This window comes from Clarias gariepinus, chromosome 21, assembly GCF_024256425.1.
Source record: "Clarias gariepinus isolate MV-2021 ecotype Netherlands chromosome 21, CGAR_prim_01v2, whole genome shotgun sequence".
Lineage (NCBI taxonomy): Eukaryota > Metazoa > Chordata > Actinopteri > Siluriformes > Clariidae > Clarias > Clarias gariepinus.
In genome coordinates, this window is record NC_071120.1 from 1,590,269 (window position 1) to 1,601,552 (window position 11,284).

General features: G+C 39.5%; 1 protein-coding gene across 2 annotated transcripts; it reads left to right on the top strand.

Annotated features, from left to right (window-relative positions):
- The first annotated feature begins 5,516 nt into the window (after nucleotides 1-5,516).
- On the top strand, nucleotides 5,517-10,498 carry LOC128509650 (uncharacterized). 2 transcript variants are annotated; one of them, XM_053481469.1, is made up of 6 exons: nucleotides 5,517-5,601; nucleotides 7,539-7,682; nucleotides 7,792-8,094; nucleotides 8,187-8,480; nucleotides 8,604-8,767; nucleotides 9,703-10,498. In XM_053481469.1, the coding sequence occupies exons 2-6, from the start codon at nucleotides 7,622-7,624 to the stop codon at nucleotides 10,072-10,074; spliced, it is 1,194 nt and encodes a 397-aa protein (XP_053337444.1). In that variant the 5' UTR covers nucleotides 5,517-5,601; nucleotides 7,539-7,621; the 3' UTR covers nucleotides 10,075-10,498. The 2 variants fall into 2 exon arrangements, with proteins under 2 accessions (XP_053337444.1, XP_053337443.1); XM_053481468.1 differs by lacking the exon at nucleotides 5,517-5,601 and having other exon boundaries at nucleotides 7,270-7,682.
- The last annotated feature ends 786 nt before the right edge of the window (nucleotides 10,499-11,284 follow it).

An 11,284-nucleotide genomic window follows, 5' to 3' on the forward strand; every position in this document is an offset into this window, starting at 1 on the left:
ATACAAGTATACTCAATATCGTAATACACAGCCATATGCATGATAGCAGTGAAATGCTTATGCGACCATTTGTGACCTAAAAAGGAGTTTTTTCTGCAAGAATAAATTACACCAGCACGTACAATTAATATAAAAAAATTACAGCTGAGTGCAGTTAGTCCTCATTTGTGTGAAAAATGAATAATGTCCAAACACAAGCAGAAGGAGATTCATGTTGAAATGGAACAAGAGTCGGTGTCAGAGCAGTTAATTAAGGCTTGGAAAGTTTGGAATATTTTTCCACTGTGTGGACAGTTAATTAATTTTAATTTATATGTTTCTGAAAGAAGAGTAATTAATGTTTACATTTTATCAAAAGCAGGTAATGTTTTAGTTTGTAATTGTGTTTATTGAACTGTGTGAATTTATCTCACTATTGCACTTTGTGTTTTTGTTCTGTTCTTATGCAGCCATTTTCCTAATCTAAATTATTTACTTATGTAACCTTTGTATGTAAAATCTAACTTTATTAAACTGTGGATGTGTTTGACTTTTTAGTGTTTAAAAGAGTTATATTAGTAATAGACAGAAAACCCTACTGTGATTATATTGTATATTTGGCATGAGGGAGCTCTTTTATTATTTAACTTTACTTTTATACATTGCACTGGAAGAAAAAAAATGGAACAACAATGGAATATAATTTCATTACTGCCTCAGATACCGTTGGTCAGCAGGATATCTGTGGAAATTGGTCCACTTTTGACCAAAGAATAAGGAGAAAGAAGCGGCCGTGGTGGCAAAAACGGTGTAACTGTTTTCAAAATCTTTCCACTTCAAGTGTCTCTTGATTATTTAAAACTAATAAGGTCTGTCTGTGGAAGGACAGTACGTGTCTGACGGTGGAACTTTTCCACCCGAGAGGGATAGCTCTCATGGGGCTGACGAACTGCTTGAGCTGGGCCAGCTCCCTTATAAATCACTTCTTCCTTAATAAACGAGGGCACATTGGAAATCATCTCTCAAGTAGATTCCAGTCTTTATTAGAGTGCTTACAAGGTTTGTCCTTGTTAGAAACACCACCAAAGCTTTGTTCATTTATATATAAAGATGTTGTCACACCCCACTTGTTCTCCCACCACCAGTAGCACCTCCTCTACCTGTACCTGAGTCCCAAACACTATTTGGAAGACTATTCCATAACTTTAGGTTAGCTGAAGCTTGTTTATGCACCTAGTTGAACAACCAGACAGTAAGGCATTACAATAGTCCAACCTAGAGGTGATAAAAGCATGAACTAGTTTTTCTGCATCATTTAGTGATAATATATTTCTTATCTTGGCAATATTTCTGAGGTGAAAGGATCCTTTCCTGGTAATATTATCTACATGAGCTTCAAATGAAAGATTGCAATATAATCTTATTATCACACAGAGGTCTTTCATTTTTATATATGATGAAACAAAAAGGCCATCCAGACTTATTGTGCGATCAAAAAGTTTACTTCTAGCTGCATGTGCACATGCAGATGAAAATGTACTGACAAGTGGAGAGTGTTTTAATAAGGGAAAAGGAGCTGATGAATGGAGAAAATAAGAGAGAGAGAAAGAGGAAGAGAGAGAGAGAGAGGCCTACAGAGGCATAAAGCTGATGAGAAACACCATGAAGTTATGGGAAAAAGTATGGGATGCTAGGTTGAGAAAAGAGGTGACAATCTGTGAGCAGCAGTATGGCTTCATGCCAAGAAAGAGCACCACAGATGCCATGGTTGCTTTGCTCTAGAAAAAGCGTATGACAGGCTGCCCAGAGATGAACTGTGGTACTGCATGAGAAAGTCAGGAGTGGCAGAGAAGTATGTTAAGATAAGATACGATAAGATACGATAAGATACGATAAGATAATACTTAGCAGTTAAGTAACACTTAGGAGTGTCACTTAACAGTGTCCCAGGGAATCCCCAAAACTGAGGTGGCCCTCTTTATCAGCTTGTCCACTCTCTTCCTGTCTGAAGTAGAGAAGCAAACCACTCCAAAGCAATGGGGAGTGAGGTAGAGAAGTGAAGAAGAGAGTGCAAGCAGTGTGAAATGGGTGAAGAAGAGTAGCAGGAGTGGTTTGTAAGAGAAAGGTATCAGCAAGAGTGAAAGGGAAAGTTTACTGCACTGTAATGAGACCAGCAATAATGTCCGGTTTGGAGATGACAAAAAGACAGGAAGCAGAGCTGAAGGTGGTAGAGCTGAAGATGTTGTGATTTGCTTTAAAACTGACAAGAATGTACAAAATTTGGAATGAGTGTATTATAGAGACAGTGGAGGTAGACCGTATAATGTGAAGCCACAATCAGTGAGGTACGTTCATTAAAAAAAAAAAGGTTAATGTGACAATGAGCTGTTTGATAACATCACTTCCTCCATGTTACAGCATTATAGATCCTTACATCGCTCTGATCATAAGTGCAAAATATTTTACTAAGTTATGAAATAGCAAAGGGGCTAAAATAAAGCATAGGTTTTATTTGTTGTAGGCCTATATATTTTTTTATTGTACTCTCCAATGCAATTTATTTCTCACAGTTATTTTTTTTCTTTTTAGTTCACAGGCAGTTGTAGAACATTTGTGCAACATTTTCTTATTTCTTACAATAATGTTTGTACTTTTTGCACTCTTTGCACCAAGATCCAAGTCCCACTTCACAAATATTCCATTGTATATATTGTTATATATACAATGGAATTGTATATAAGCATTTCACTGCATATCGTACTGTGTATGACTGTGTATGTGACAAATAAAATTTGAATTTGAATTTATATTGATTATATCTTAGTGCAATGGTAGCTAAGGGACACTCGGAGGCTATATGTTCATTGTGTGTGTGGAGCTGATTCGGTGTTGTCAAGTTGTGTTGTGTATTAGAGAATAGGTAAGTAGTTAGCCTCTGTGTTCCTAGCCTCTCTGTATCCTTAGCCTAGCCTCTGTGTGCCCCTTAGCCTAGCCTCCGCGTAGACTAGGCTAAGGATACAGAGAGGCTAGGAACACAGAGGCTAACTACTTACCTATTCTCTAATACACAGCACAACTTGACAACACCGAATCAGCTCCACACACACAATGAACATATAACATTGACCACACTAGAGCCTGACCGGACAACAGAATGAACAGAACTAAAATTCAAACATAAATGAAAATACAAAGTAACCAAAAAACTAAACAAAATGCCCAAATTATGACAGTGATTTCAAACCAACAATGCTTAACCTAGTTTCCCAGACTAATCAGCTATTCATAGAGGATTTAATGATCTGCCTTGGATCAGGTGAGCTCCTGCAAAAAACTACAAACGAAACAGTGACCTCTAGTGGAGATCCCTTACAAATGATCCTAAACATAACTTGAAATCCACTGTGGAATACCTCAAGAGACGCAAGCTGAAGGTTTAGGAACGGTCATTACAGTCCCCAGATTTAAACTTCTTTGAAAATTTGTGGGTAGATCTTAAAAGTGTGCATGCAAGACGACCAAAGAATTTTACGGAACTAGAGGCCTTTTGCAAGGAATAATAGGAGAAAATCCCAAGTAAAAGAATTGAAAGACTTTTAGCTATAAAAAGTATGCAAGTGCAAGCTGTGATATCTGCCAGAGGAGGTGCTACTAAGTACTGATTATGTAGGGTGTCCAAACTTTTGCACAGTGCCACAATTATTATTATAATTGTTTTTACATTATTATTATAATTTTTGTTCATCAACAATTTCATTTTGTTCAGTACGTTGGTTTCCTGTAAATTCTTGGAGTATTTTAGTTCTTTAGATCATTTTATAGCTTAGTTTCTGAGCCGATACTTAAAAAATTCTCATTTGGATTTATAATGTTTTGTCTCAATGACAAATTGTTTCATCTTCTAAAAGCTGATAGTTAAATTTCCAATATTCCCCTCCACCTTTAGAATCCTGAGAAGATTTTAACTTTAAAATAATAACTTGTATGATAAAGGGCATAGATGTGAGATACATCCGTGACAAACTGTAGAGGCGTAGAAAAAAAATGTAAGAACTCTGGTATTCTGATTGTAAAGTTTTGAAGACAAGAAAAACACACACAAAATGAGTAAGTAAGGGTTGTAGCTATTGAATATTTTAGTAATCGAGTATTCTAACAAACATTTAATCGATTAATCGAGTAATCTGATAAAATGTACTTTTGCTTAATTTAACAGCAATTTAAAATATATAAGAGAATCAAAGATTAATTGTTTTTCTGTTTTAGAAAAATCTACTTTTATTTTTAAAATGCATACAGCATTTTATCAAAAATATACACTGTCATTATTCATAATACAAGAAATAGCTTAAAGTTGCCTGAGATTAATTAAATGCATTACAGTTCCGTACATTTTTAGTTTAAAGCCCTTTCTCAGATGCGAAAATGAAAAAAAAAAAAAAGGTATTTCAAATGATTTTTCAAGTATCAAAAAAACTCATTAAAATAAATAAATATACAAAAACTTTAATACTCCTATCTCACTTGAATCTGGAAGCGCGCTGTGTCACACCAAACAAATAATTGCGCAAAAACATAACGCAAGTTTTTAAAATTAATTAAGAGAAGGTTTGAGGCAGAAGATTTTGCCTCGATCATTTTTTGTAATCGAATTACTCGAAGAATCGTTTCAGCCCTAGAATTAACTGTGATATCTTCAGTATATAAACAGCAAAAAGGGATTAAACTATATATATATATATGTTACACTTACCTGAGGTAGTACCGCATGGCGAAGTTCTGAGCTATGACTGAGTGAGCAGATCCGTCCTTCCTGCACGGGCCCAGACCATGTGTGATGTCAACAACATCTTTCAGCTTGTTTCGATATTTAGGGGCCACTTTCCCCAAAATACTGATGACGACCTGTGGTGGATCTTCCCTGTTCTCCTCCTTTAATCCGTGCAGTTTCAGCGACCAGCGCCGGCTGTATCTCTGCATGTCACTATCTTCTTCTTCAGCTGTTTGTTTTCAACTTTAATTAACTTTATCATTTCTTCCAGTCTAATCATTTAGTTTTTTCTGATCAGTGACATCAGTAACAAGATGGATATCTGTAGCTGTGAGTGAGGACATTGTTTCTGAGGTGGATAAAGAGACCTTTCACAGCAGTGACTTTATCAAATAAATCTTTCCAGGTCTCATCATGTTCAGCTGAAATGTCTTGTATGGCCTTCAGCACTGTGTTAGTGTCACACTCACTTGTATTCTTCTCCTGTCTTAGTCTCTTTATGGAGGCAGTTTTCCTGGAGTTTCAGGAACACAAGAACGTCCGAATGGATTTTTGGTTCGTAGCACAAGTCAACATCATAATAGGCAATAAACCCTAACAAAACTCCTCACACTGTACGAGATAAAGGAGGTGTAACTAGTTTCTGGATTCACAGAAGAACTATTTAGTCACGTGCCTCACAGAAGACGCCGCCATCTTGGCTCCCCCGAGCGGAGGTTTAAAAGGCGCGCGCGTTCGATGGCGATGACGTCAGAAACAGCGAGTCACGCGCTCAGGTAGACGAAAGTGAAAGTGTTCGCGAGGCGAGAGCGCGAGACGGAGTGAGATGTGAGGACTGTGAAGTTCACACGGTGAGATTATTACAGATTATAACAGATTCATGAAGCGCTGAAGTGTGTGTGTGTGTGTGTGTGTGTGTGTGTGTGTGAATAGAGTGGATGAAGCTGATGCTGTGTGAGCTGGTGCTGAGGAGGAAGAGGAAGAGGCAGTGTAAAGTGTCAGCTTGGTCTGAGACAGTACACACACACACACACACACATACACACACACATTATTATCTCAGTAGTGTGTGTGTCACTAAAATCTCTCACACACAGTGCTTTTAGTGAGTGTAAAGGGAGATCAATGAGTGTGAGGAGCTGTGATTATATTTACATATGAACAGCTGGCCACGCCCTCTCTGTCACAGTGATCTGTACTTATGGGTTTTACTCTGACAACAGAGGTGTGTATTACACACTGTATACAACAGGGAGTCCAAAAGGTGTAAAGTCTTAGAGAAATATAGCTTTATTTACAACATCTCCTGTACATCACTGCTGTTTCTATGTTCCTGATGGTCTCAGATTAACACATCAGGCGTTCTGTCCTGCTTTACCTGGTACACCACGCCCTATGAAGGTAAAACACTGACTCTGCTCTCTCAAGTTCGCGTTTACAAGTGCACAAGTGAGTTTTGCTACAGGAGTATCTCAAAATGAGTAGCAAAAGTCAGAGCGCTGGGATTTGGTGTTGTACTGCCAGATCTGAGAGTTTGTGAGTGCAGGATAAATGTGTAGTACACAATTGTGCCTGTCATTTTGTTTATGTGAATGACACTTTAGACATTTGTCACTATTAATCTGCAACTTCGAATTCAAAACACAGGTGTTCTGAGTATTGTCTATGTGTGCAAATCGATAGATGCAGCTTTTCACATCAGACTGTGAGTATAAATTTCAACTTACAAATACAAATATTAATTTTACAAGTTCTCACATTCAAATTTGCAAGCTCTCGGGTTTTGCTACTGTTTTACCTTCATAGCACCCTCACCCGCAATAACATGTACACATCATTTGAGTTACATTTGTGGATCTATAAAACCACTCAGAGCTAACAATCCAAGAACCAAAAGTGTTGATCCAACCAACTTTAAAAAAGAATACTTGGGGAGGATTTAAACATAATTTAAAATGAACGCTGTGAGATCGGCTTACACTATGGACTAGCTAGCTAGGACTGCAAAGTGAATTTGTCGAGCTTCACATGCTGTTTCTGGGCTGCCAGTGATCCAGCCCCCCTCTGTCCTCTGGACCTGTTTGACTCGTCCTGGTGTCCCACTTCTACTTGGAGATCTCACCCCCTTCACCATAAAGACGTTCCTGGCCTGGGCTGATGCAGACAGCTGTTCTCTGAGGACTCGTGACTGCAATTTAGTTTACTGGAATTCCCTACAGTTTTGTACCTGAGCCTTCAATAACAAAATGGACACCATGATAACTTCTCCACATCTCCTGTTATACTGAACTTCCAGTCTCCTAACACACAGTATTATGCAGATCAATCCCTGCTATCCGTTATCACCCAGATGAGGATGGGTTTCCTGTTGAGTCTGGTTCCTCTCAAGGTTTCTTCCTACTGCCATCTCAAGGACATCAGGGACAATCTGATCATCTTGATTCACACACATTTTCTTACATTTCCGTCATTTCTTTTGATTATGTAAAGTTCATTTAGAGTCACCAGCCTCAGAAATCACCAATTAACAACCAGCACCTCATATTAGAGACGTTATGAAGCTCTACAGATTAGAAGTAGCAGATATACATCTCAATATCAACTGTTCAGAGGAGATTATTTTGGATTTTTGGATAAACGCCTTCAGTATTGTTTTACAGTGTAGAAAGAAATAAACATCAGGAACGACCTCGGAGTTAGTAAATGATCCCAACCATTTAAACAGTAGTGTAACTTCTCTATCACTCTCTCGTCATTCTTTATCATCACTTCATTTTTGTTTCTACAGGAAGAGTAGAGTTTTAATCTCCTGGATTCCTCCACCTGTCTCCACCTGTGCAGTGCTGATGGTGGTGCTGTGTGTCCTCCACCATGCAGTCCTGCAGCATTCATCACTGTGTCCTGTTCTTACTCACCCTCACATTTACCACTGGTAAGTCTGATGTTGGAGCATCTGGTGTTGGGTGAAGTCAGCATTGTTTTTCTGTTCTGTTAGATGTCATTCAGATTATGAGTGATGATGGTGTTTGTGTCATGTTCAGTATCTACACTGGCCTCCACCTCCAACAGTGTGACAGTAAAGCTTAATCACACTGCTACGCTCCCATGCAGTTACCGATGTTCTGGTGTGGTCAAGTGGGCCATGTTCCATAAACCAGTTGATATTCTGGCTCAGTGTAATCAGACGTCCTGCTGGTCAGAGCAGGGATATGAAATGTCTTATGGTCAGTACCTGAAGGGGAAGCTGTATCTCACCATCACTGCAGCTGATTACAGTAAGAGGGCTTTATACACGTGTGAGTGTAACAATGTAGAGGCCTGTGGTGTGAGGCTCATCATTGAGAGTAAGTTTTTCCTTCCATCTCATTAACCGTCTGTCATTTATTCAGATCATGTTTATTCAGACTTAATTAGATTTTTTTTTTTTTCGTTTCAGCTTTGACGTCATCCGTGGAGTTAAACCCTGGTGAAGCTCTGATCATGGGTTTGCCTGTAGAAGATCCAGTGGAGGTGGTTTATACGGCCAGAAATTTAGCTGGTTCATACGGTCAACAGATCTGTACTGTGACTGAACACACACTACAGTGTGAAGCTGAATACACACTCAGAGCATCACTCAGTTCCACAAACATCACACTGAGAGACGTGAACGTGTCAGATAGTGGAAGTTACACCATCCGGGACAGGAAGAACGATGAAGTCATTCATATATACACACTCCTTGTGAAAGGTACGTCATCCAGGTTAAACACATTCAGGAAATGAGTGTGTGTTTGTGTGTGAAAGTAAAGAAAGAAACATCAAGGCTTTATCAAAGGGTATTAACTATACCTCATGTGTGTGTGTGTTGTAGTGGTCCAGCCAGAACCTGAAGGGAAGCCAGAGCATCACGTGGTGGCTGTAGTGGTGACGGTGACGCTGCTGTCGCTGTTCCTGGTCGTTTTGGGAACAGTGTTATTTATGAAACACCGGCATATAAAGCGTCTTAAGCAGGAAAAAGCCGAGCTGGAGGAAACTGTAAGTAATAAGACACCAGGTGAACCGAGGTAGCTCATTAGTTTCTTTATAAATAGTTTTTGTTTTGGGAAACTGGGTCGAGCATTGGTTATGTAAAGTGGGCATTTTGTTTTGTGTTGGTTTTTGTTCAGTTTTACTTGGCATTTGTTTTGTTGAGCTGTTTAGTTAAGTTTACATTCTTTTTGGTTACGTATGTATTGTTAGATTGTCTCCTTGCCTGTGTGTCTCTCAGTCCGTTTGTCTTCCTTGTTTAGTTACTGTTGCTGTCTCTGTGTGTCTACGCCTGTGTGTCTCCTAGAGTAGGCTTCTAGCATGGTTAGTCTCTAGCATGGTTAGCCTCTAGCATGGTTAGCCTCTTGTGTGTTAAACCTCTTGTATGATCAGCCTCTTGTGTGTTTCGTTTCTTGTATGTTCAGCCCCTAGTCTGTTTAGTTCTTAGTCTGTTGAGAATCCTAGTCTTGTCTACCCGTCTGCTTAGTTCTTAGTCTGTATAGCCACTAACATGTTCAGCTACTAACCTGAATAGCTCTTAGTCTGTTTTGTATCTAAGTCTGTTAAGTTCGTTTAGTCTCAGAGTCTGTTTAGTCCCCTGTCTGTTTTAGGTCTGTTTAAGTCCCTTGTATGTTAAGGTTATTTGATTATTGTTTTGTTTAAAACATGTTCCAACGTAAAGCCAACTACCTTCGTTCATGTTTTGTTTTATGTATTGTTTTTGGTAATAAAAAGACTCTGTAAGTTCTTACCTCTGCATCTATTCCTCTTCACCCCACAGCCCAACACCAACAACCCGTGACATTAATAGATGATTTGAAGTGTTTAGTAAAATCAGTCTTCACTCTCAGTGCTCTCATCCTTCTACATGATTTACACTGTACTTTGAGCTTCTCTCTATAAATCTACACCCAGTCTGTTCATATCTGTTCTATATGTTACAGATTAAACTGAATGAATCAGTGGCAGACGTGGACACGAGTCGGCGGAGATCCAACAGCGATGTGAGACCAGTAATAAAGCAGATGCTGGAGGTGGACAAATTCATCCAGCAGTACAGAAGTGAATCGGTGAGGACGTCCCAGAGCTGGACGAGTCTGAACGACATCCCGGTGGTGGAACTATTAAAGAGGAGGAGGACGGAAATGGACGAGTTTATACAGAGCAGACAGATCTCAGAGCAGGACACGATCGGCCAGTGGTGGAGTCTGAAAAAACCAGAACTGGAGATGATCATCGAGCACTGGAGAACGTACGACGCAGAACCGGATGAGCTCGCACAGCCGCAACACTGTTCTACACCACAAGGAACGTGACGGGAAAGTCTGTCTCAACTGCACTCGGATATTTTAGGACTAAAACACAGAAGGAAGGGTGTAAGGCCTTGTTATTTTGTAGTGGCGCTCGATTGACTTCTACACCAGCGTTGGTTTGTCTTTGTCTAACGTCAGCCTGCAGCCCAAATTGTAGTTTGTGTGTTAACCTGTGGAGGCAGTGTGTCGGGAACTGGATATGAAAGCCCTTGTCGTTTTATTTCAGGTGCCTCCTTTTAATATGGACCATTTTGCTATATTACACATTAATCTTCTTGTTTTAAAAATTCTCGTAATACGGCAATGTAGGGAGAGAAAAAATCGCCGCCGCTACTGGGTTCACCCTCTGACTGCACAACGTCGGATTAAAGGAAGGGTTTTTTTGGTTGATGAAGAAATGCGAAATTTTCCGCTCAAGTTTTTCAATTACTCTTGGATGTCAATTTCCACCTTTGATTGTCTGCTGCAGCTGGTGCTATTTTATTTTGCTTTTTTTCTGCATTTCCCTATGTATAGCATGTAGGATCATGGGATATATCCGGTCCTTCGAAGAGTAAAATGAACGCGAAGAAAATGCACTAGAAGCGTTTTCCTTGCGTTCGTTGGGATTTGAACGCCAAGAAAAAGCTCATTGCAACGTTTTTTTTGACGCCTTATCAACGCGCAGCCGGACAAACGCACGTCACCAAAGCCTGTGTGAACACTCTCACTGACTCCCATGTGTAGAAAAACACTCGGCGCTTGATCCGCGCTCACCGGACGCTACGAACGCCAGAAAAACGCTCGATTTTAACACCCATGTGAACAAGGCCTCAGTGAGGTGTGCCTTTATTAGTTACATGACCAACGACAGAAAAAGTGTGTGTGTGTGTGTGTGTGTGTGTGTCCTGTAAACACTTCTAACAGATCAGTATTAACTGTGAAAAGTGTGACTTCTCTGATTACAGAACATCATGGACACACTGTTTACTTTATTAAAATTCAGGATTTGTATGATCAGTTCAGATCAGATAGAGACTGATATATCGATGATTTAATCTCATCATCATCATCATCATCATCACAACTACACATAAGTGTTTGTCTGCTACTGTAACTGTCTGAAAATAGATGAAGAAGAGTCTAACACTAACACAGAGATCCTCTTTCCCTTCGTTCCCTAAATCAGACCCACGTGTAGTATTTTATTCGTGTCAGTGACGTGTGCATTATG